Consider the following 26,167-nt stretch of genomic DNA (forward strand, 5'->3'; position numbering starts at 1 on the left):
GATGGTATTTCCAGTAATAATGTATGTCTGTGAGAGCTGGACCATAAGGAAGGCCAAACGCAGAAGAATAGATGCTTTTGAGCTGTGGTGCTGGAGAAGAATCTTGAGAGTCCCTTGGACTGCAAGAAGATCAAATCAGTCAGTCCTAAGGGAAATGAACCCAGATTGTTCCCTGGAAGGTCAGATGCTGAAGCTGAAGCTCAAATACTTTGGCCACCAAATGATAAGGGAGCACTCACTGGAGAAGATCTTGGTGCTGGGAAAGGCAGAAGGCAAAAGAAGGGGACGGAAAAAGATGAGATAGATGGACAGCGTTACTGATGTAACAAACATGAATTTGAGCAGACTTCGGAGGATGGTGAAAGACAGGAGGGCCTGGCATGACTTTGTCTATGGGGTCGCAAAGAGTCGGACTCGTCTGTGCGACTGAACAACAACAACAAAGTACTTGCCCAAACTTCAGGTTTTTCCTTTGCAGCATGACAAGCCTTTTGCAGTTGTCCCCCACCCCCACCCAGCCTCCTACTTCTGTTTTTATCTTCTAGCAAAGCAAGGCAGTTAGTTGTTTGTTTCCTGGTAGCAAAGAAAAAGTTCTTTATCACCATCCTTTTAGTGGAGGGTTTTTTTTTTTTTTTAACAGCCTCAGTGTATTTGCTTCAGAGAGAAGCAGTGGATTAGTGCTTTGCATGCAGAAGGTTCCAGATTGAATCCTCAGCATTTCCACTTAAGTTAAATGGGTCAGATAGTAGGTGATACTAGCAGTGATACCTTTGCTGGTGCTACTAGACATAGTAGACAGTATCAATAAAATGCTCAATTTGTCTCAGTGGAAGGCAGCTTCATGTGTTCATGTAATGTATGCGTAATATCAGTGAAACCAAAGAAGTAATAATTGGAGAAGGGCAAGCAGCAAGCAAGGAAATACCTGCATGCTTCTCTTATGAGGCCTGCCCACCTATGTTACAGGAAGTAGATGGTGCTGATAGTCACTTTTGTCTTGGGCCCTCACTATTTGAACTGTGGGAATAAATATCTATACTTAACTCAAATTGAAACTGTTGCCTTTCAGTGGCAAGATGATCGGTCTCCTCCAGTTCACACTCCATCAACTTGTATTTATAGTTAGGATTTTTGGCCAATGTGCATTTGGCCTTGCACTTGGCCACGTTGGACCTCATTTGCCATGTTGACGCCCACTCTCCCAGCCTCAACAGATCCCTTTGGAGTGCCTCACAATCCTCTCTGGTTCTCACCACCCTGAACAATTTAGTGTCGTCCGCAAACTTAGCCACTTCATTGCTTACTCCCAACTCCATATCATTAATGAACAAGTTAAAAAGCATTGAACCCAATACTGAGCCCTACGGTACCCCACTGCTTACAACCCTCCACTGTGAAAATTGCCCACTCTCTGTTTCCTATTAATTAGCCAGTTTTTGATCCACAAGAGGACTTGTTCTTTTATCCCATTACTCTTGAGCTCACTTAGGAGCCTTTGATGAGGAACTTTATCAAAAGCTTTCTGGAAGTCAAGGTAAACAACATCTATTGGATCCTATTTGTCCACAGGTTAGAGATCTTCCCTTTCAGAACCCATACTGAGTCTTCTTTAATAACTTTTGTTCATCAATGTGCCTACAACTTTCCCTGTACGGAAGTCAGGCTGACTGGTCTGTAATTTCCTAGAGCTCCTCTGGAACCCTTTTTAAAGATGGGGGTGACATTTGCTACTTCCAGTTCTCAGGAATGATTTCAACGAAAATGAGAAAAGTGGCAATAGGTTGGTGAGGACTGAGGAAGTGAGGTTCAGCAGGGGTGGTAGCATTTTTCCTTCTCTTCCCTACATGTGCCTTGCAGGTACCCTGCCTACCAAAAGAAACACAAAATGAATCTTAGCTTTTACATAATTTTCAAATTCCCTTTGGCTTGAACTGGTTACCCACAAAGACAGGCAGGGAAGGTAGTGTAAATGGGAAGGAGCAAACCCCTCAGAAGCAGCAGCCAGAGCTTCCAAGGTCTTTTGTGGTGAAGTTTCCCCTCTATTACCTTCTCTACAAACCATCTGTGCAAAAGTAACACCTATGCTCCCCTTCTCCCATGAAGCTATGAAACTAAATTGAACATTCTTGGTCCTAGCTTGCCCTGTCTGCCTGTTGCATTCTTGATAGTTATTGGCTGTCACACTGTGTGTTATAGTAAACCCATCTGTTTGGCCTGGTGAAATTATAAATTGTGGATCTCTTCACTTATGGTTCAGAGTAGCTGCAGACTACTTCTGGTGTGAAGTTCTCTGCCCATTCCCTTACAGCGCTGATTGAGATGCCTGAACGTCACGGTAACAGGGAGGCTTGCCCTGTGGGGATTTCGACCAGGTGTGCCCCAGTGCCAGCCGCAAATGCTGCCCTGAAGATCATTTGGACCATCCCTTAATATTCTGTTTCTAGCCTCTATTCTGCTGCCCCATCTGAAAAGCCCCGGGAGAGTTGCCATCCCCCTGGTTTGCTAGACTGATTTGGGACTATTAAGAGTGGCTGCTGGAGATCTGAGCCATACCAGGCTGCAACGGATGCACAGCTGTTTGGAAATTATAATGCTAGAGAGACAAAGAGAACTGGTCTCCATGGACAGCTTAACATAGAGCTTGTCTCTTTACTGTGGCTACATTCTATCTGTTTTAAGTATTAACGCTGGCACTTAGCACTTTATTTATTGCACTTCCATCTGCACTTTAAGAGTAGTCCATTCCATTTATGTTCTAAGCTATTGACATTGTCTCCACCATTGATTGATTAATTGATTAAATAATTGTTTGACTTGGGACTTTATTGAATTTTTCATTTTAATTTATCAGTGACATCAGTTTCCTCCTAAGTTATATGTATAGTATTTAAACTGGACCTCTTAATTGCTACTTGAACTTTAAATTTTAGCTAGCTAATTAATTGGGTTGAATAATTAGGGTGGGTGTCGGAATCTGAGGGAGGGAATTAACATTAATTGGCTTCATTAGGGTTTGAAGACTCTTTCAGGATCAAGTGCCGTGTTCTACTGGAGAAAGTTTTCCTTCCAGACGTTTCGTTCTCAGCTGCGGAGAACATCCTCAGTGGCGTTGCAGCCAGAGCAGGCGCTCAGACCTTCTTGGCTGCTGTGCATTGAGTGCATTGAATGCACTCAAGACCTTCTTGGCTGCTGTGCATTGAATGCACAGCAGCCAAGAAGGTCTGAGCGCCTGCTCCGGCTGCAACACCACTGAGGATGTTCTCCGCAGCTGAGAACGAAACGTCTGGAAGGAAAACTTTCTCCAGTAGAACACGGCACTTGATCCCGAAAGATTCTACAAACCCTAATGATGTTACCAGCCGTGAAAACCTGAAATCTTTGATTAATTGGCTTGTTAGTATAAATTAGTAGTTAGGATCATTGATTTTTGTTAAATATTGTTTAAATTATTATTAGTTGTATTTAGACAAGAGATGATCTATTGAGCTTAGTAATTAAATAGTCTATAGTGTGAATTAATTGAGGTTGTATGCACATGTTAGCTAGATCATTGGATCTGATAGCAATGCGCATAGGGAACCATGCCAGGGTCATGGATTCTTGTGATATGGGGGTGGGGAAGTATGGCAGTGGGACTAAGTTTCAGGCCATTGGAAGAGATTGGAGATATGGAAATGCTCAGATCTCTTCCCACCTACATCCCATCCCTAGACATGTCGGTTGTGGGGCTAGGAATTCTCATCTAACTCCCAGCATTGATGTTGATCAAGACCTACACTCTACGAGATTATCTTGTAGAGCAACAGATAGATCTGGCATGTGTGACTGAAACCTGGGTGCAGGAGGGTGAAACTGTCCCCCTGAACCAACTGGCCCCACCTGGGTTTTCAGTCTTCCATCAATCTTGGACAATAATAATAATAATAATAGCTTTTATTTCTATCCCGCCCTCCCCGCCTAAGCGGCTCAGGGCGGCTAACAACAGCTCATACATTAACATAAATAATAAAACTTTGGATTTAACAATTAAAATTAAACATATAAAAACCAGTTAGTTAAATTAAAATACATAATTTATGTTACACTATATGTGTGTATATATATATATATATATATATATATATATATATATATATATATATATATATCTGGCAGCAATAAGACTGTTCTGGCGCTGGTTCTGCCAGTTTAGATAATATTATAGATGGCGGTTCTTTGTACCAGGCAACTCAGCAGTCGATGTCATTATAGGCTTGTCTAAAAAGGGCGGTCTTGCAGGCCCTGCGGAACTGGTCAAGGTTCCGCAGGGCCCGCACTTCCTCCGGGCACAATTGGGCAGTGCAGTAGTTGCAGTGTTCCTCTGTGATTCCTTTTCTTTCAGGGTACTCCCTGCGCCAAATAGAGCTGGTGTGGAATGTGTCGGCATGGTGTGGGAAGCCAAGGAGAGTTTGGCTGTCTGGGTAGTGTACCGACCGCCTAACACACCCTCAGATAGACTTCCTGCCCTGCTGGATGCGGTATCGACCTGGCAACTGGATTTCCCCAGGCTTTTAGTCCTGGGGGATTTCAGTGTCCATGTTGACAATGCAGCATCCTTGCAGGCTCAGAACCTAATGTCATCCATGGAGACACTAGGACTCAGCCAAATTGTATCGGTTCCGACTCACCAGGCCAGTCACACACTAGATCTGATTTTTGGTGCTGGGATAACAGCAGATCTGATAGCCATTGATGTGGTTGCATGGTCAGATCATTATGCCCTGAAAGTCTGGTTGGACTTGTGGCCCTCCTCCTGTTCAGACAGTGAACAGATTTATGCTTGTCCACAGCCAACTGGACCCTGAGCGGCTTCAGGATCCGATGCCCCCTGGCGAGTCGTTAGATGAGCTTGTGGAGGACTGGTGTTTTCAGCTCTCCACAGCCATTGATGACATCACCCCCTGGCATCCTCTTTGTTGTTGTCCCAAAGCAGCTCCATGGTATACCCCGGAGCGGCAAGAAATGAAACAGCAACTTGGACAACTAGAGTGAGTTTGGTGGCGTTCCTATGACGAGGAGTCAAGAGCTTCTTATAGAACATTATGAGAAGGCATTGAAGGCCACTAAGAAGGATTTCTATGTTACCTCCATTGCATCTGTGAAATCGTGCCTGGCTCAATTATTTAGAATAATTTGAACACTCACTGTATTGCCGATGGGCAATCGAAAAGGTAAGGAATTGGATATTAGCAGTGAGGCCTTTGCATCCTATTTCACAGATAAAGTCCTGACTCTTTGCCAAGGTCTGCCAGTCACGATTGGAACTGGAAGCTTGTTGTCCACCCTCTGGCCCTATTTTGGACCACTTCAGTTGACTTTCTCAGGAAGATGATGACAGGATCTTGGCTGCAGTGAAGCCGACCATGTCCTCTGGACCCCTGTCCATCTTGACTTGTAAGGGGATGGCATCTGGAGTCCCTTGGTGGGTATTGTCAACCTATCCCTGGCTTCCAGGGTATTTCCAGTCAAGCTTAACGAGGCAGTGGTTCGCCCACTTTTTAAAAAACTATCCTTGGATCTACTGATCCTAGCCAATTACCGTTCAGTTTCGAACCTTCCGTTTCTGGGCAAGGTAATTGAGAAAACAGTGATGGAGTGGTTCCAAGCCTTCCTGGAGGAGACATCAGCCCTTGATGCCTTCCAGTCTGGCTTCCACCCTGGACATGGGATGGAGACAGTTTTGGCCACCCTCACAGATGACCCTCAGAAGCCATCTGGATCAATGTGGGTCAGCGCTGCTGTTTTTTTCAGACCTATCAGCAGCATTTGACATGGTTGATTATGACCTAATAGCCCACTGCCTTGCTGACATTGGAGTTCAGGGGATTGCCTTAAAGTCGTTCTCCTCCTTTCTCCATGGTCGGGGACAAAACGTGGTGCATGGCGAGCAGACCTCCATGCAGCACCTGCTGGAATGTGATCTGCCTCAGGGAGCTATTCTCTCGCCAGTGATGTTTAACATGCTCTCCCTTGCTTAGATTGCCCAAGGTTTCGGACTGGGTTGTCATTAGTATGTGGATGACACCCAGCTCTATCTGTTGATGGACAGCCACCCAGACTCCGCCCTGGGTCATCTGACCTTGGTCCTAGAAGCTGTGGCAGGATGGTTGAGGCAAAGATGAGTGAAGCTTAATCCAGCTAAGATGGAGGTCCTGTACCTGGTTCGGGGGGGAGGGATTAGGATCGGGGGGGAATCCAGCTCCCAACCCTGGATGGTACATCTTTAGTGTCATTCAGAAGGTGAAGAGCTTGGGAGTGACACTGGATGCCTCACTTTCAATGGAGGCACAGGTCACAGCGGATGCTCAGTCTGCCTTTTATTATCTTCAGCAAGCCAGGCAGCTATTCCCCCAGGACCTAGCTACAATTCTCCATCACTTCCAGGTTGGATTATTGTAACTTGCTCTATGCAGGTTTACCGTTGTGACAGATCCAGAAACTCCAGCTAGTGCAGAATGCAGCAGCTCGACTGTTGATAATAGTGCCTAGCTAGGCATACATCCAGCCAGCACTGTGCAAACTACACTGGCAACCAATTGAGTACCGGATCCATTTCAAGGTTTTTGTTTTAACTTTTAAAGCCTTACACAGCCTGGGACCGACATATCTACAGGACTGCCTTTCCCCATATATGCCCTGGAGAACACAACAATCTGGCACCCAACTTCTTCTAACTGTCCCTGGTCCAAAGGACGTCCAACTAGCCTTGACCAGGGCCAGGGCCTTTTCAGCCTTGGCTCCAGCCTGGTGGAATCAGCTCCCCTCAGAGATCCAGGCCCTTACTGAGTTGTTACCTTTTCGTAGGGCCTGCAAGATGGAGCTATTCCACCAGGCATTTGGTTGAGGCAGTGGGCATCCTATTCTATCAGCTGGCCCTATGCTGTGATACCACCTCTGCTGAAATACTGGTTTTATAACTATCTAATGTCTGAGACTTTCAGTACATTATGATGTGCCCAACTGAGTTGCCAAACTGTATTGTTCACTTTGATTGGTTTTAACTGTTGTTTTACTGTTTTAAATATGTTGTTATCTGCCCTGAGCCCGTCTGGGAAAGGGTGGAATATAAATTATCTAAATAAATAAAATAAATAATACCTGCGTTAGCCCTTGCGTAGCATTATGTTTGTTGGACTGCAGCCATGGACAACGGTAACCAGTGCTAGCTTTAATATAGCTTGAAGCAAATGTTCGAAGACACTTTACAATACTGCTTAAAGCTAATTCAGATTAACCTATGGTCAGTGTCAATATGGATGTTACATTATGTTATAGTTAACCTTCCGAAGAGAAACAAGGATTTTAACAGGACCAAGAGAAAGGAAATATATAGCCTGCAGCCAGTTTGTCCCTTAACTGTCATTATTGGCAGCATTATGTCTGTAAGTGAGGAGGAGAGATCTTAATTGACAAGTTTAGGATACATTTAATGCCATCTTTTTTGTCTGACAATAAAAATTGTCATTGTTCTCTATGGCAGTCAGGTTCACAATTGCCATAGTAAACATGCACCATCATAAAATGGGTATAATTGATTTTTAAATATTGGTTGCATATTTTTAGTCCAGTAGCACCAGCAACTTTTCCAGGGTATAAAGTATTCATGAGTCAACGCTCACAATCAAATATCTGACATGAGCTTTGATATACAAGTGCTTATACCATGGAATATGTTGTTGGTCTTTGAGGTGTTACTGGACTCAAATCTTGTTCTACCACAGACTAATACAGCTGCCCTCCTGAAACTATCTTCTTTGAATACTTTCTTGGATTTATATATACTATGTGTGTGTGTGTTTATTTATCCCACTTTTACCCCCAGTAAGAAGCAAGAGGTCTCCTAAACTCTCCCTTTCTTGGTTTTATTCTAAAAACAACCCTATGGGGTAGGTAAGGCTGAGTCTGTGATTAGCCCAAGGTTACCCAGCAAACTTCCATAACAGAATGGGGATTCAAACCTGTGTTTCTCAGATCCTAGTTTGACATGCTAACTGTTACACATGCTAGTTTCCAGCTCTATCATTTTAAGAATCTCAAAGCTGTATGTTAAGTCGTGAAATCATTCTTTTTATGAGCTTTCCATATTAGCAACCTTAAAACAGGCTGTTTGGTGGGATATATATGTGGATTTCTTGGAGTGGTTGCTGGAGTAGATTTGCTTGTATGAAAGCAGTTTTTAACATTGGTGCACAATCATTTGTTTTAAGTCTCCATCAGAACTCTTCAGTATTTCACATTTAGTGTTTGGGGAGGACAAAAGATATAATATTGTGAGATGGGAGATTAGTTGAGTCATATCGTTTTTGAGCTGTGAAGCAACTGTATTCACACTTCATGATTTCCTCTTATAGTCAGTCCCAGTGACTGCAGTTCAGAGCAGCAAGTAATGTGCAAAGAAGCCCTTGCTGCTGGCTGGAAGTGAATGGTGTTGTTAACTGCTATTCTGTTGATCTGACTAATTTGGAGGCTGAATGGATGCATGTGAAGCGAATAATTTTATCTGAAAACAATAAAAATGTTGCCATTTGAGCAAGATAAGGTAAGGGTTTTTTCCCCCCTCCCTGGTTTGTTTCAGCATCCTCCAGTGAATCTCACGGTAGAGAACCAGTGCAAAAACCATATGGGCATGATTCTTTAATAAAAGCAAATAAAGCTTTTTATCTGCCAAGTATTAATTCTGTGGGGGTTTTAAGATTAGTGTTTTCACAGTCATCCAATTAGAATAATCAGAACGTGAGAAGCACCTGTTATCTGTAGTGTATTGAGAGTTTCAGTGAGTTGTAATAAGAATTACCATAAAGTTTTTTTTCTTTATGTAAAGATAAATGTATTTATTTAAGATAATGAGGGTAGAGTACTTGCAGAGTTCTTATGATGAAGCAGCAAAATAGCAGATTGTAGCTCTGTCTTCAGCTGTCTGTGTTGAGAAACGCGTTAAATACTTGTCATAATTTTTAAATGAATAAAGTATCTAAATATGTAAATTCCTAATGGATATGCCTGATCCATATAGAAGTATAAGTTTCTCAGTGCTCAAAGACTGCTAGTAACACTAACACAAAACTGTTTTTCATATGTTCTTGCAAATCATCCTTTTAGGGTTACAATAACAGCTGGATTTTATAAAAATAAAATGCCAGTTTAACTTAGAATCTTTAAGGCTGTGTAGCAAACCTTCTGCTTTTGTATATTAGCATTACTGAAATCCTGCTCTTTTTCTAAAAACACAAAAGGAAGAAGTGCATGTGGTAAATTTAGTGGAAAGACATGCTTCATCTTTTTAAAGAGTTCATGTATCCATTAGCACTGGAAAAGTTTTAATATTGGATCCCAATGCTAGTAAGATGATACTTAATTCATAGAAAACAAAGCTTCATACTGTGAATATTATGGTTCTGAGCATGCCAGTTAAAACATTTTGTTTTCTCTTGTTTAGAATAATTATTTGTAGAGTACTGAACAGTGCTGAGGGAAAGCATGAGATTCTAATAAGTCTAGTTTTGAATCTCTGCCGATAAGTTTAACTTTTTTTGCAACAAAATATAATTAAATGCTTGTGCACCCTTTCTCTTTGTTTTAATGCTGATTAAATTTTTGGAAACTGTTATATAAGAGTTCTGCAGCAAGAAATCTATCTTGATGAGCCGAACTGTAACAAGGTTTTTGAGTCTTTTTTCTCAAGCTAATTTCAAAGCTGTTGGGTAGAAAACTTCCTCGGTTTTAAATTAATTATGTTTAGTTGCTGTTTTCACTACATAAACATTGCATGTATGTGTATGCAGGGCTTTTTTCTTGGTGGAACATGGCAGAATTGGAGTTCCAAAACCTCTTTGTGGAAATAAAATTCTCAAAAAAACAAAGTTCATGAGGGGCACTTGTTTGCTTCTCTTTCATTTCCCTCTTGAGAGTTCTTTTTTTTTTTCAGAAAAAGAGCCCTGTGTGTGTGAGATAAATTTTTGCATAACATTTTAAATCCCTTGAAGTCAGTGGGCTTAGAAAGGTGTAACTCTGTTTAAGATGCGCGGAGATCTGCTTAAATGACAGTATGTACAGGGTCACAATTTTCTTCAAGAGTCTTCTGAAATGGTCAGTTGTTCACAGTCTGAGCATTTTAAAAAAAAGGGCTGCAATGCTGTGTGATTGTTCTTCAAGCTGAAAATGAAACACAATTAACAATGCAGCTGCTTCATACAGTACCACCTTTCTAATAAAAATTTTGTTTACTCTTTATAATAAATTATGTAGCGAATCATAACAATTTTCCAATCCTAAAGTGTGAATGGTTGGAATGCTACAAGTTACTAAAAACTGGAAGCAGCTGTTGAAAATCATAACTCTGGAACCCTTTAAACTCAAGCATGTGTTTCCCTTAGGATTCCGCTCTCACCTTGCAGTATTCCTGAAAGGGATTGAGATAGGGTTGCCAAGTCCAATTTAAGAAATATCTGGGGACTTTGGGGGTGGAGCCAGGAGACATTAGGGGTGGAGCCAAGATCAAGGCTGTAACAAGCATAATTGAACTCCAAAGGGAGTTCTGGCCATCACATTTAAAGGGACGGCACACCTTTTCAATCCCTTCCTTCCATAGGAAATAATGAAGGATACGGGCACCTTCTTTTGGGGCTCATAGAATTGGACCCCCTGGTCCAATCTTTTTGAAACTTGGGGAGTATTTTGGGGGGAGGCACTAGATGCTATACTGGAAATTTGGTGCCTCTACCCCAAAAAACAGCCCCCCCCAGATACCCGCGGATCAATTCTCCATTATTTTCTATGGGAATAAATCTCCCTAGGGAATAATAGAGTTCCCAGCAGACATTTCCCTCTCCTTCCCCCACTTTCTGACAACCCTGAAGCGGGGGGAAGGCCTCCAAACCAGGGAGGGCCTCCAAACCAAATCCCCTGCCCCCACCTGGGAATTGGCAAGTCTAGATTGAGAACATGATTAAATTTGTTTGCTTATGCTGAATTGTGATTATAGGAATAAGCATTTCAAATTTCTTTGCAAAGATGGAGTGATTTCAACAACTCATGTGTGCATTGATGTTTGACAGCTGTTGATAAAGCTTAAAATGTTCTTGTGGACTGTGCTTCACTAGCTCCTTCAGTTGGCTTGGTAACAATTGGTATCAGAGTGTAGTTTTAATCCTATGTTGTATATATACTGTGCTAATCTGGGCACTCCTTTTTGGAGGAGGAGATTAATTTTTTTTCAACCCAAGTCAGACTCCCACATAAGACTCACATTTAAAGATTTTAAACTAGATAATCTTTTGGTACAACACAATTTAAAAGAGCAGAACACATCAGGAAATGTCTTATCTGCTGGTTGTTGTTACCCCAGAAGAGCCCTGGGAGAGACCTGCTTTTGAGACTCACTCCCATTACCTTTTGGGCCTTGTGTTGTCTGAGATTGCTCAAGGATCAAGGTTTGATATGAAAGAGTCAGTGTGGTGTAGTGGTTAGAGGGTTAGACTAGGATACCAAATATAAGACTGGTTATTTTCCAGGTATGCCATAAAAGGGGGGGTGCTAATATTTGATTACAAGTGAATTATATCTAGCACCAATTTGCCAGTTGGACCTAAGATCTGCCAATAGACCCCAAAATGCAATCAATGATATTTTGGCCCAGGAATAAATGTCCAAGTAAAATCAGTATATAAGGGGGGCATCCTGGCATAGGAAAAATTGGGGTCAGTTCTCCATTCTAGACTCTTCCTCTGCCTCTACAGGAAAGGCTTATTGGTGTAAAGGTTCAGTCCCCTTCCCAAGACTGTTCCTCCACTAGTGAAATCACTGTATAGAGAAAACCCTCCTTTTCTGCCCAGACCTCACTGCTTCAGAACTTCTCTAAGTTAATTGAGACTGTTGGATCAGGCTACATAGGGAATCTTCTCCCCTCTAAATCTCCTCCTGATCTTCCTTCCTCTGCTGTACCACTCAGCTACCTCAACTTTCCCTTTTGCACAGTTCGCCCCCCTTCTTGTGGATTGTGGGACCATACCATTCAATACCTGTTGCATCAAATTACACTGGCCCTCTTTTTTTTCCAGGCCCAATTCAAGGTCCTAGTGTTAACCTTGACAACTGTATGTGACTTAGGGCCAGCATAGCTTAAGAATTGCTTACATATGAACCTACCTGTCTACTCTAGTTATCTTCTGAGAGCCTGCTTCAGGTGCTTCTGCTGTCTGTGGCTAAATGGGTGGCAATTCAAGAAAGGGCCTTCATAGTCATGGGGCCAAAACTTTGGAGAGTTTGAAGGCCTATGAGATGGCAATCAAATCCGCAAAGAGAGTATTCTTTGCGGCTAAGATTGCGTCCACAACTTCGCGCCCGGCACAATTGTTCGACATAATTAGAGGACTTACAACGCTGCCGCAAGGCAGGCCAAATTCTATTGAATTGGAAATTGGCTGTGAGGCTTTTGCGAATTTTTTTGCGGATAAAATCGCGTCACTCCGCCCCGACCCCCCTGCCAATTTGGAGACAGTCAGCGAACCTGAGGCTCCGAGCCTGTCTTCAGATTATATTCTGGATGGCTTTAGCCCCCTCAGCCTGGAGGAAGTTGACAGGATTCTCTTATCGGCTCGCCCAACAACTTGTAAGTTAGACCCATGCCCTTCCTGGCTTATCAAATCTTGCCAGAGGGATCTTAGATATCCTGTACGGGATATCATAAATAGATCCCTAACGGAAGGGCACTTTCCTAATGGAAGGGCACTGGAGAGCCAGTTTGGTGTAGTGGTTAAGTGTGCGGACTCTTATCTGGGAGAACCGGGTTTGATTCCCCACTCCTCCACTTGCACCTGCTGAAATGGCCTTGGGTCAGCCATAGCTCTAGCAGAGGTTGTCCTTGAAAGGGCAGCTGCTGTGAGAGCCCTCTCCAGCCCCACCCACCTCACAGGGTGTCTGTTGTGGGGGAGGAAGGTAAAGGAGATTGTGTGCTGCTCTGAGACTCTTCGGAGTGGAGGGTGGGATATAAATCCAATATCTTCTTCTTCTTCTTTCCAACGCCACTCAAAGAGGCTGTGGTCCGTCCCCTCCTAAAAAAACCATCTTTAGATCCGGCCCAATTGGCACACTATCGTCCGGTTTCAAATTTGCCCTTTTTGGGTAAACTTATCGAGAGGGCAGTGGCGATGCAGTTACAGACTTTCCTGGAGGACGCTTCCGTCCTTGACCCATTTCAGTCCGGCTTTCGCCCGGGACACGGGACGGAGACTGTTGGTTGCCCTAGTGGATGACCTTCAATGGCATCTGGATCGGGGTGGCTCGGCAGTGCTGATGTTGTTAGACCTGTCGGCTGCGTTCGACACGGTCGACCATCGGCTACTGACGTGCCGCCTCGCCGACGCGGGGATTCAGGGGTTGGCCTTACAGTGGCTTTCCTCTTTCCTGGAAGGTCGGGGACAAAAGGTCGCAATTGGGGGGGAGCTATCCCGGAGGCGCACACTCGACTGTGGTGTGCCCCAAGGGGCAGTTCTCTCCCCGATGTTATTTAACATCTACATGCGGCCTCTTGCCCAGATTGCCCGAAGGTATGGGCTGGGGTGTCACCAGTATGCTGATGACACCCAGCTCTATCTACTGATGGACGACTGGCTGGTTTGCACCCCGGAAAATCTTGACAGGGCACTACGGGCCGTGGCTGAGTGGCTCAGACTGATTGGGCTGAAGCTAAATCCTACGAAGACAGAGGTCCTTTGCTTGGGTCGCTGCGGCCCGGGAAGGGGGATCCCTCTGCCAGTTTTTGATGGTGCGCCGCTGACGGCGGCGGACAGGGTCAGGAGCTTGGGGGTGCTGTTGGAGCCTTCCTTGAAGATGGAGGCTCAGATAGCAGCCGCTGCCAAGTCCGCATTTTTTCATCTTAGGCGGGCAAGGCAGCTGGCCCCCTTCCTGGAGCGCGACGACCTAGCAACAGTGATCCATGCTACGGTCACCTCGAGGTTGGACTACTGCAATGCCCTCTACATGGGGCTGCCCCTGTCCCGGACTCGGAAATTGCAGCTGGTGCAGAATGCCGCGGCCCGGCTGTTATTGGGTCTCCCAAAGTGGGGACACATTCGGCCGGGTCTTCGGACTCTGCACTGGCTTCCAGTGATATACCGAGTCCGGTACAAGGTGCTGGTTATTACCTTTAAAGCCCTATATGGCCTGGGACCTGCCTACCTGAAGGACCGTCTCTCCCCACATGTTCCCCAGAGAGCACTGAGGTCAGGAACACAAAATCTCCTCACTATCCCCGGGCCAAAAGAAGCCCGCTTGAAATCCACCAGAGAAAGGGCTTTCTCCGTTATGGTCCCCACATGGTGGAATCAGCTGCTGGAGGAGGTGAGGGCCCTGCGGGACCTGGTTCAGTTCCGCAGGGCCTGTAAGACGACCCTCTTCCAGCTGGCTTACACCTAGCTAGGATGAAAACTCGATGTAACTTGGCCAGACGTCTGTTTATATGTAATCGAAATGTTAACTGGTTTTTAAGGTTTTAACTGTTTTAAATATTTAATTGTTTATATACTTAAATTGTTTAATTTTTATGTTTGACCAATTTTTGGAAGCCACCCTGAGCCACTCGTGGGAAGGGCGGGATATAAATCACGAATAAATAAATAAATAAAAATTCCCTCCATTGTCTTTTTCCTTTCGTTATTATCAAATTCCAACACACTATTCCATCATGAGAACCAGTGTGGTGTAGAGCAGGGGTCCTCAACCTTTTTAAATAGGGGGCCAGTTCACTGTCCCTCAGACTGTTGGAGGGCCGGACTGCCGTTACTGTACAAGGCCGCGGGCCGTCAGTTCTCCGTCTTCTGCATCTCTCTCCCTCCCCCCCCCCACCACACACCCCGGCCTGGGAACTCACCTCACCTCGGTATCACCTCACACTCTGTCTCCGCCGCCTCAGCCCAGTGCCGGAAGTGTGCGTTGTTAACGCAAGTTTAGGTCGAACGTCACTTCCGGTCTGATTTTGCCATAACCCGGCGGGCCGCATAAACGTCCTCAGCGGGCCGCATCTGGCCCGCGGGCCGTAGGTTGAGGACTCCTGGTGTAGAGGTTAAAATGTCAGACTAGGATCTGGGAAATCCAGGTTTGAATCCCCATCCATTCCCTGGAAACTTATTGGGTGACCTTGGCCAGTCACATTACTCTCAGCCTAGCTCTGATTTGGATAGCCCCAGGATATCCTGATCTCATCAGATCTCAGGGTTGCGATAAGTCAGCTGTGTGTCACAAAAAAAATTTAATTACACCTGTTGAGCAGGCACTTGGGAGGGCTCCTGTTCTCTTTTTAAAGCCCAAGGGTTTACCATTCCTAACATCTACAAGGCATTTTGGATAGCTAGAAGTCTGTCTTTGTACTAACTAATGAACACTGTCAAAGCATCACAAAATAGCGATCACAAGCTTTGCCAGGTAGGATATTAAGAAGTGCACTACTCCCCAGTGAAAGTGCTCCCATCCTACATTGTTTTTAAAAGACTTAAGTTAACCGGCGGATCTCTGCAGTAGAAACTGAAGGGAGGGCATTTTTGCAAGCCCAGCATAACCAATACAATGAACAGTGCTCACCAAACCCAGTGCCCCTGTGGCAATGCTAGCTGATGTCAAGCACAGAATCATAGCCTTCTGTTCATACTGTTAGGTTTGCTACTACGCTAATCTTAAATACATTCTGTCACCAAGCAGGATAGAGATTAGAAGTTTTGGAGACTAATATGTCAAAATAAAGGTGGGAGGGAGAAACAGAAAAATTAGATGACAAAAATGAATGAGAAACATGTGGAAATTAAGAGATGGAAAGATTGTTTTATCTTGCTAAAACAGCCTAATTGCTTCTTTGCAAGTTCTGACTGAGCTGGATGCAAGGAAAAGAAGAGAAAAAAGATAGACTGTTGGAGAAAATGACCTGCAGGCTGACAGTATAGCAGCTATCAGTGTGCTGGCTTGGTTGTATGATCTGTTAAGCAAGTTTGCTTCGGTCTTTGGAGAAAGGGAAGTCTAGCCAGTCTTAGGCTGCGATTACACACAAAAAGTAATGTACTTTCAACTCACTTTTAGTGCACTTTCCAACTGGATTTTGCCAGATGCCCTAGGGCTGCCCTTGGTCAAGGGCCTTCCTAAAGCTGCACCTCGAGCAGAGTGCATCCCCTGCCCCAGGAGCCAGTTTGGTAATGGTTAAGAGTGCTGACTCTTATCTGGGAGAACTGGGTTTGATTTTCCACTCCTCTGCATGCAGCTGTGGTGTGATCTTGGGTCAGTCATAACTCTCTAAGAGTTGTTCTGCTCAACAGCAGTTCTTGGAGAACTCTCTCCCCCTCACCTGCCTCACAGGGTATCTGTTGTGGGAAGGAGAAGGGAAAAGAGATTGTAAGCTGCTCTGAGGCTCCTTTGGGTAGTGAAGGACGAGGTTTAAATCCAAATTCCTCCTCCTCTTCTTGGTACACCACTTTTATGACCATACATCACATTATCCATCTTCATTGTGCCAGTTTCCTGGTGCACAGAGTTTTCTGGTGCAAAATGTAATGACTTTGGAAAAACTGATGTTGTGAGTTTGCAGCCACTAATTTTTCTTTGCATTTTGCAGCAAATCCAGCTCCCCCCCCCCTGCAGTGCTCCATCTGTGACCAGACCTACCACTTTTGCACAGTACCAGTTTTATCCTGAGCCCCTAACATGCTATTGTAGATGTAATCGCATGTGGTTTTGTTTTTCAGTGGAATGATTTCCACAAATTCTTCTGGAACACACATATCTCAATCAGCTCCACAAGCAAAGACTGCAAGTTGTACTGTTAGGTTTCATTTTTAAAAAAAAAGTTAGAAATGGAGAGGGGGATCTCTTCAAGTGAAATAAGGTGTTGATTTCTGAGTGGATGAAATCCACTCAATGAAACAATAGTGAAACATTTAAAAAAGCGAAGGTGGAGGTTAATGTGAAGAATGGGAGCTGGCCAGGTGGGAGGCAAGAGAGGGGGGTGGGTTGAACTGGAACATATGGAACCATAAATGCATATTGTAAAATATTTAACATTTCTTATGGAATCTCCTTAGCTATCTACTTCCAGTCATTAAAACAATGAAATCCAATCCAAGTTTTGTAATTCCTAATCAAATTTTATAATTCCTTTTTGAAAGAAAATAAAATCCCAGAGAGACACAGAGAAATCTAATTAGAAAAAAACTTTTTAGAATGAGCCAAAATAATTTCCCTTAAATTCTCCTTTACCCTTATCACAACACAACTCTTTCCTGTACCTCTTCCTTTCTTTTAATATGCGTGTGTCAAAATAAATAGAGTGAAGTGATCTCAATGTAAATTGTGGTTGTCAGAATAATCCCCATTCCCCATCCTCCTTCCCAGTCAGCAGGTAGCAAAGAATAAAGGCGGGGGTGGGGGGGAAGGAGACCTCAGCCAATGGATGGAAAAAGGCTTGGCTAACCTTATCAGTTTGAGTGCTTGGCTGCAGATCCATTTTCTGGGCAAAGTCGCCCCCATCCTAGGGGCTTGGGGGCTAGCATTTGTAACTCTCCCTGCACAATTGATGTAGGCAAGAAGCAGCAGCAATGATTGTGATACCTTTTGGGAACCCAGCCACAACTTTAATTTACTCTTGTGGACAGGACAGAATCTCATTCCACTAATGGAAATCTCTCTTGAAGCTGAGTGTTGTTCATGGCAGAGCTCAAAGCAACTTTATTCACTAAATCTTATTACTGAAGTTCCTGATCAGGTTTGATACTAGCATAAGTCTGGTTGTGTAATGGCATTTCCATTATGCTCTTAAGGAAAATGGAGGAAAGAGACAGCGTGGAAAAGGGTGGACTTTAGAAAAATATTCAAGGCTAAAATTTCTCTTCAGGTCATATGCCAGTAGCACATATCCATTTGTGAATAGCTACTGATTTTGGTAGACAAAGGAGAAAGTATTTGACTTTGTCAACCTCAGCCACTTATGGACCACATCAGCAGTATGATTATGGCCTTGTGGGGTTGGTTGCAACTTTATTATCCATCTTGATTTCATGTTTCATGTTGACATGGAGAAACAGGTGAGAAAAGAGACAAAGGTGGGATGAGTGCTACTGAAGAGAATTGTTGATGACACAGGTTTAATAGGAAAAAATGTGTTTATCCTTGGCCAAAATTACTATGCTTAATCATTTAGATAGATATTCTAAATTATGAGCCCATTAAGAGCAGAAATATTGTGTTTGGAAAACTGTTGCAATCTATTCTGTGCCTTTGGGATGTGATGGTATAGCTGTGAATACATGTTAATGTGCTGATTTCAGTTTTGTATTTTGTTCAGAATTGTACTCTCTCACTGAATGGTAAACATTAACACTGGGAATGTGAATCCATAAATGGAACTCTAGTGTTAAGGATGGAGTATGTCTGTATGGAAGTTGAATTGATATTAGATTAAATCCTCCCATTCTGTGCTACAGATAGACATTTGGACTTTTATTTCTTAGCTATATGTCCTGGTTGAGTGCCATTAATGTCTAGTTTTGGCACAAATTACTGAAAATGTAATTTGGGAATTTGATGTCAATTGCCATCAAAGTTTGATAGAAATCTTTGTTTGAGCCCTTATTAACTTTTGCAATATTGTATAAATGAGCAGGTTGTACAGAATCACAGGCTGTAAGGAGCCTCAGGACAACTGGTAAGGAATTCTTACCCCCACTAAAATATTGTAAGGTAGTATAAGGAGTTTTAGCAGCCCATCCCACTCCCCTTAAAAAAAAAAAAGACACGTGACTTCGTTCAATGATCTAAGGGCAATGAGCATGCTACAGTTTATCAAAGGATGTTTTCCCCCTTTTCCTCTTCATTGAAACAATATCAAATGATTAGGGTTTGTAGAATCTTTCGGGATCAAGTGCCGTTTTCTACTGGAGAAAGTTTTCCTTCCAGACGTTTCGTTCTCAGCTGCGGAGAACATCCTCAGTGGCGTTGCAGTCGGAGCAGGCGCTCAGACCTTCTTGGCTGCTGTGCATTGAGTGGGGCCAGGGCTGCTGGAGAGCTGCTATTTGTAGGCTGGAGGGGGTGTGATGAAAGGGCAGTTGGTTTGTGGATGTGCCCATTGTTTGGTGGGGCTTCCTGGAAGGGTAGTGATAAGGAAACTGGCTGTTGAATGTGACCATTGTTCTGTGTTAATTGCTGGGAAGGTTGGAAGGGGTTTGAAGATAAGGAAGATGGTTGTTGACTGTGCTGATTGTTCTGTGGAATTTGCTGGTTGTTCTGAGACTTTCTGCAATTTATAGTCTGTAGGGTATTTTGCAGAGCTGGGTACCAAGATTGGTGGATGAAAATGCCTTCTTCCTTTCTGTTAAAATTCTGCTGGTGTTTGTAAATCTCAATAGCTTTTCTGTTCAGGCGGGTATGATAATGTGAGACCGTAGAAAGGACTTCAGTTCTTTCAAAGTGGATGACGTGGTCTCCTTCTTGAAGTGCATGTTCAGCTACAGCTGATTTTTCTGGCTGAAACAAGCGACGGTGTCTCTTGTGTTCAGTGAGACGGGTGTTGATACTGCGTTGGGTAGTGCCAATGTAGACTGCACCACAGGAGCAGGATATTTTGTAGACTCCAGGGGTTGAAAGTGGATCTCTCATATCTTTGGCCGAGCGCAGCATGTGGCGGATCTGTTGTGTGGGCTTGAAAACTGTGTCAACATGATGGCGTTTGAGAATTTTGCCAATGCGGTCGGTGACAGATTTTATGTAGGACAGGAAGGCTGTACCCACATTTGTGTGTGGCTCGGGATTTGGTGTGGATGGTCTCCTGGGATGGAGGGCTCTTCTAATTTCTTGTTGGGAGTATCCATTGGCCTGCAGTGACTGTTTGAGGTGGTGTAGTTCCTGTTGGAGTTGGCTTGGTTCACAGATGCGTGATGCACGGTGAATGAGGGTTTTTACAACTGTACGTTTTTGGCGAGGATGATGATTGGAATTCTTATTTAGATAGCGATCGGTGTGTGTGGGTTTCCTGAATACAGTGTGGCCGAGTTTTCCGTCATCTTTCCTGGTAATGAGAACGTCAAGAAAGGCAAGTTGACCATTGTTTTCTTTCTCCACGGTGAACTGGATACGAAGATGGACTGAATTCAGATGAAGGAGAAAGTTATTCAAAGCAGCCTCTCCATGACTCCAGATGGCAAAAACATCATCCACATATCGGAGCCAGCAACGCGGTTTTAGGAGGGCAGATCTTAGTGCTGTATCTTCAAAGGTTTCCATGTAAAAGTTAGCGATGACAGGACTAAGGGGGCTTCCCATGGCAACTCCATCGATCTGTTTATAAAAGTTATTGTTCCATTGGAAGTAGGTAGTAGTGAGCACGTGGTGGAATAGGGCAGTGATGTCATCAGGAAAGATGTGTTGTAGTTGGACGGGAACCATGGTGAACAACGAGATGACATCGAAGCTTACTAAAAGATCGCTTGGTTGGAGTTTTAGGGGTTTGATTTTTTCCAAAAAATGTGATGAGTCCCTAATGTAAGAGGTGGTGTTGCCCACACGGGGTTGAAGAAGGCCGGTCAAGTGTTTGGCTATGGCGTAGGTAGGTGAGCCGATGGCGTTGACTATCAGTCAAAGAGGAACATTGGGTTTGTGATCTTAGGTAGGCCGTACAGTCTGGGGGGCAGAACTTCAGACTTTCTGAGCAGGCGTTGATCCTCAATTGGTATTGAAGAGCCTTTGATGAACAGATTTGTTTTCCGAAGTATTCTTGTGGTGGGATCACAGCGAAGTTTCCTGTATGTATCTGGCTTGAGAAGGTCCTGAATTTTATTATGGTAGTCTTCTGTATTGAGAATAACTGTGGCGTTCCCCTTATCCGCTGCAAGAACCAGTATGTCCTTGTCAGTGTTGAGGGTTTTTAGAGCTGATCTTTCTGCATGGGTGAGGTTGCTTTTTGAAGGTTTAGCGTGTTGTAAGATTCTTGATGATTCTCTTCTTATTTCTTCTGTAATGTGTCGTGGGAGGTTGCGAATACTGGCTTCAATGTTAGCGATAATGTCTTCTGTAGGAATTCTGGAAGGGGTGATGGCGAAGTTCCCTCCTTTGGAGAGCACAGAGATTTCAGCTGTTGTCAGTTGTCGTTTGGACAGGTTGACGACTGTGCGTTGTGTCCACTGTAGGAGAGGGTTGCTTGGTTCTGGAGATGTTGTTATACTTTCGTTTTTGTCGCTCAGTTGCCAGACCCATGGTGGATATATGAGAAGTGTGAGTGATACGGTCAACAAGGTCCCAGTCATTTTTCTGTAGTTTGTTGCTGAGTTCAAGGTGAATGAGAAGAAGTTGGCGGTCGTTGAGGGCTAGATCCCGCCGGGTTTGGTGTATTCTGTCACGTAGTAGAGCTCTTTCCATACGGTTATAGATGCGGTGAGCAGATGGAGTACTGAAGTGGTGTTTTTGCTGTAGAAAGTGGGGAGTTATCTCTGTATCTCGGCAGCGTAGCAGAAAGGTGAGTGAGCAGAGGAGTTGGGCTTTTCTCTTGCGAAGTGTCTCCAGCCGTCGGATCAGGTGGTAGGATTCCTCCCCGTAGAGGCATGTTATCAAAGATTTCAGGTTTTCACGGCTGGTAACATCATTAGGGTTTGTAGAATCTTTCGGGATCAAGTGCCGTGTTCTACTGGAGAAAGTTTTCCTTCCGCATTGGCAAAATTCTCAAACGCCATAATGTTGACACAGTCTTCAAGCCCACGCAACAGATCCACCACATGCTGCACTCAGCCAAAGATATGAGAGATCCACTTTCAACCCCTGGAGTCTACAAAATACCCTGCTCCTGTGGTGCAGTCTACATTGGCACTACCCAAGGCAGTATCAACACCCGTCTCACTGAACACAAGAGACACTGTCGCTTGTTTCAGCCAGAAAAATCAGCTGTAGCTGAACATGCACTTCAAGAAGGAGACCACGTCATCCACTTTGAAAGAACTGAAGTCCTTTCTACGGTCTCACATTATCATACCCGCCTGAACAGAGAAGCTATCGAGATTTACAAACACTAGCAGAATTTTAACAGAAAGGAAGAAGGCATTTTCATCCACCAATCTTGGTACCCAGCTCTGCAAAATACCCTACAGACTATAAATTGCAGAAAGTCTCAGAACAACCAGCAAATTCCACAGAACAATCAGCACAGTCAACAACCATCTTCCTTATCTTCAAACCCCTTCCAACCTTCCCAGCAGTTAACACAGAACAATGGTCACATTCAACAGCCAGTTTCCTTATCACTACCCTTCCAGGAAGCCCCACCAAACAATGGGCACATCCACAAACCAATTGCCCTTTCATCACACCCCCTCCAGCCTACAAATAGCAGCTCTCCAGCAGCCCTGGCCCCACTCAATGCACAGCAGCCAAGAAGGTCTGAGCGCCTGCTCCGGCTGCAACGCCACTGAGGATGTTCTCCGCAGCTGAGAACGAAACGTCTGGAAGGAAAACTTTCTCCAGTAGAACACGGCACTTGATCCTGAAAGATTCTACAAACCCTAATGATGTTACCAGCCGTGAAAACCTGAAATCTTTGATAATATCAAATGATGTTAGCACAAGTCTGTTTTGACTGTTTTAATTGTTTAATTTTAATTTAGGATGTAAGTAATATGAGTGAATTGTTTGATTTTACTGTTGGGAGCCGCCCTGAGCCTGCTTTGGTGGGGAGGGCGGGATATAAATCCAATAAACCATAAACCATTGTTTAATTTACTTTTAAAAAATCATGCCAAAGGAGTTTTCCAAGTATACAGAAGCCTTGTGTGTGGATGGTACCAGTTCACTGCCTTTTACGTAAATGCATAATCAAGTTTTTTGTTAGTACAAGGTTAGGATTGCTAAATTATTGTTTTCGCCTTTATTGAAAATAATTTTAATATTTAATTTAATTTCCTTAAGAAAACTTAATTTAAATCCGTCAGATGACTATCAGCACCGGTATGGCACAGCCATTCACTGTATAAACCTCTGTATTCACACATATTCATTTTATAAATGAAGGAAAGCTGCAGCAAAGCTGATTTAATTAATTCTCTGCTGTCCTTCTGTCTCCATACAAGTTATGCTGACCTTGCATGGCCAATTAATCATATGCTATACATAGTTATTACTATCTGTGACTGAATCTTTTGGAGAGAAATTTCCTGTTGTTTAAAGGTGATGCTTCACAAACAGGTGGGCTCTCCTTCCTTGGAGGTTTTTAAACAGAGGCTAGATGGCCATCTGACAGCAATGAGGATCCTGTGAATGTAGGGGGTGGTATTTGTGAGTTCCCTGCATTGTGCAGGGGGTTGGACTAGATTTATTTATTTATTTATTTATGATTTGTATCCCACCCTTCCCACAAGTGGCTCAGGGCGGCTCCCAACAATTAGTCAAACATAAAATTAAACAAATATTTGAATATATAAACAATTAAAACATTTAGAACAGTTAAAACCTTAAAACCATTAAACATTCCAAAACTATGTGAACAGGAGTCTGGCAAAGCTACATTGAGTTTCTCGTCTCAGCTAGGTGTAAGCTAGCCGGAAGAGGGTCGTCTTACAGGCCCTGCGGAACTGAACAAGGTCTCGCAGGGCCCTCACCTCCTCCGGCAGCTGATTCCACCATGTAGGGGCCATAACAGAGAAGGCCCTGTCTCTAGTGGATTTTAAGCGGGTTTCTTTTGGCCCAGGGATAGCGAGAAGATTTTGGGTTCCCGATTTCAGCACTCTCTGGGGAACATGTGGGGAGAGACGGTCCTTCAGGTAGGCAGGTCCCAGGCCATATAGGGCTTTAAAGGTAATGACCAGCACCTTGTACCGAACTCGGTACATCACTGGAAGCCAGTGCAGGGTCCGAAGACCCGGCCGAATGGATCCCCACTTTGGGAGACCCAATAACAGCCGGGCCGCGGCATTCTGCACCAGCTGCAGTTTCCAAGTTCGGGACAGGGGCAGCCCCATGTAGAGGGCATTGCAGTAGTCCAACCTCGAGGTGACCGTAGCATGGATCACTGTTGCTAGGTCATCGCGCTCCAGGAAGGGGGGCAACTGCCTTGCCCACCTAAGATGAAAAAACGCGGACTTGGCAGCGGCTGCTATCTGAGCCTCCATCTTTAAAGAAGGCTCCAATAGTACCCCCAGGCTCTTGACCCTGTCCGCCGCCGTCAGCGGCGCACCGTCAAAAACTGGCAGGGGGATTCCCCCCCCCCCCCGGTCTCCGACGACCCAAGCAAAGGACCTCTGTCTTCGCAGGATTTAGTCTCAGTCCGCTCAGTCTGAGCCACTCAGCCACGGCCTGTAATGCCCGATCCAGATTTTCTGGGGCGCAGACCGGTTGGCCATCCATCAGCAGATAGAGCTGGGTGTCATTGTCATGGGTGCTGGGGACCCTGCAGAAGAAACTGTGCCCCTGCCATCTGCACCAGTGCCCCTGCCTCCTACTGGAGAAGATCCAAGCCCCCCTGCCTCGCCCTCTCGGGTGGCTCAGGGATCGGAGGAGGGCGGCACGCTCACGAGCAAGACGCTCCCTGAGCCCTGAGTTTTGAAAGGATTCTGGCCCTTCTGGAGTGAGGATGCTTGAGTCTCAGCAGGATCCTGGCTGCCTCTCTGAGCCAGCAATTAGCCCAAATGGGCAACAGCCAGCAGAGGGCTATATAGCTGTGGGCTTTGGAAGGAGGCTTTGTGGAAGCAACTAGTCACTTACCTGACGTTCTAGCATCCACTTTGGCTTTTGACTTTGGCTTCTGGACTCCCTGACTTTGGCTTTGACTTCTGGACCCCTTGACTTTGGCTTCTGAACCTCTGACCTGCGATACCTGGACTGTGATTCGGTTTTGGCACCTTGGACCCTCTTTGCTCACCAGCTACAGACCTTGGACTGCCCCTGGACTTTGCCTGACCCGGCCTCAGCCCGTGACAGTCATCAGCATACTGGTGACACCCCAGCCCATACCTTTGGGCAATATGGGCAAGGGGTCGCATATAGATGTTAAATAACATCGGGGAGAGAACCGCCCCCTGGGGCACACCACAATCAAGTGTGCACCTCCGGGATAGTTCCCCCCCCAATCGCGACCCTTTGTCCCCGACTATCAAGGAAAGAGGAAAGCCACTGTAAAGCCAACCCCTGAATCCCCACGTCGGCAAGGCGGCACGTCAGTAGCCGATGGTCGACCGTATCGAACGCAGCCAATAAGTCCAACAGCATCAGCACCGCTGAGCCACCCCGATCCAGATGCCGTTGAAGGTCATCTACCAGGGCAACCAACACCGTCTCCGTCCCATGACCCGGACGAAAGCCGGACTGAAATGGGTCAAGGACAGAAGCGTCCTCCAGGAAGGTCTGTAACTGCATCGCCACTGCCCTCTCAATAAGTTTGCCCAGAAAGGGCAAATTTGAGACCGGCCAATAATGTGCCAATTGGGCCGGGTCTAAAGATGTTTTTTTAGGAGGGGGTGGACCACTGCCTCTTTGAGCGGCGTTGGAAAATGCCCTTCCATCAGGGATCTATTTATGATATCCCGTACAGGATATCTAATGTCCCTCTGTCAGGATTTAATAAGCCAGGAGGGGCATGGGTCCAATTTACAAGTTGTTGGGCGAGCAGATAAGAGAATCCTGTCAACTTCCTCCAGGCTGAGGGGGCTAAAACCATCCAGAGTATAATCCGAAGACAGGCTCGGGGCCTCGGTTTCACTAACTGTCTCAAAACTGGCAGGGGGGTCAGGGTGGAGTGACGTGATTTTATCCGCAAAAAATTTCGCAAAAGCCTTGCAGCCTATTTCCAATTCAATAGAATTTGGTCTGCCTTGCGGCAGCGTTGTAAGTCCTTGAATTATATCGAACAGTTGTGCCGGGCGCGAAGTTGTGGACGCAATCTTAGCCACAAAGAATGCTTTCTTTGCGGATTTGATTGCCATCTCATAGGCCTTCAAACTCTCTCTATAAGATGTTCGGGTCACTTCGTCTCGAGTACGCCGCCATTGCCTCTGCAGTCGTCTGAGTTCCCGCTTTAATTGCCGCAGCTTCCGTGTTAAACCAGTGCGACCCTGGAGGTCCCTTCCAACTCTTATGATACTAATCTGTCTAGTCTGCCTAATGTGTGGGTTTGGCATAAATGTTA

At 44.8% G+C, this 26,167-nt stretch overlaps 1 protein-coding gene across 4 annotated transcripts in view; it reads left to right on the forward strand.

Annotated features, from left to right (window-relative positions):
• MCTP1 (multiple C2 and transmembrane domain containing 1) overlaps nt 1-26,167 on the forward strand; it is a 457,667-nt gene that overhangs the window by 116,325 nt on the left and 315,175 nt on the right. Inside the window, exon 1 of one of the 4 annotated variants that reach the window (XM_060235686.1) lies at nt 8,438-8,578. The exons of 2 other annotated variants lie outside the window; for them this stretch is intronic. In XM_060235686.1, coding sequence (XP_060091669.1) covers nt 8,555-8,578 — 24 coding nt within the window. In that variant the 5' untranslated portion in view covers nt 8,438-8,554. Of the gene's footprint in view, nt 1-8,437; nt 8,585-26,167 lie in introns of those variants that run through there. One more of the 4 variants, XM_060235685.1, reaches the window with a different exon arrangement.

The sequence above is a fragment of the Heteronotia binoei genome, chromosome 4, assembly GCF_032191835.1.
Source record: "Heteronotia binoei isolate CCM8104 ecotype False Entrance Well chromosome 4, APGP_CSIRO_Hbin_v1, whole genome shotgun sequence".
NCBI lineage: Eukaryota > Metazoa > Chordata > Lepidosauria > Squamata > Gekkonidae > Heteronotia > Heteronotia binoei.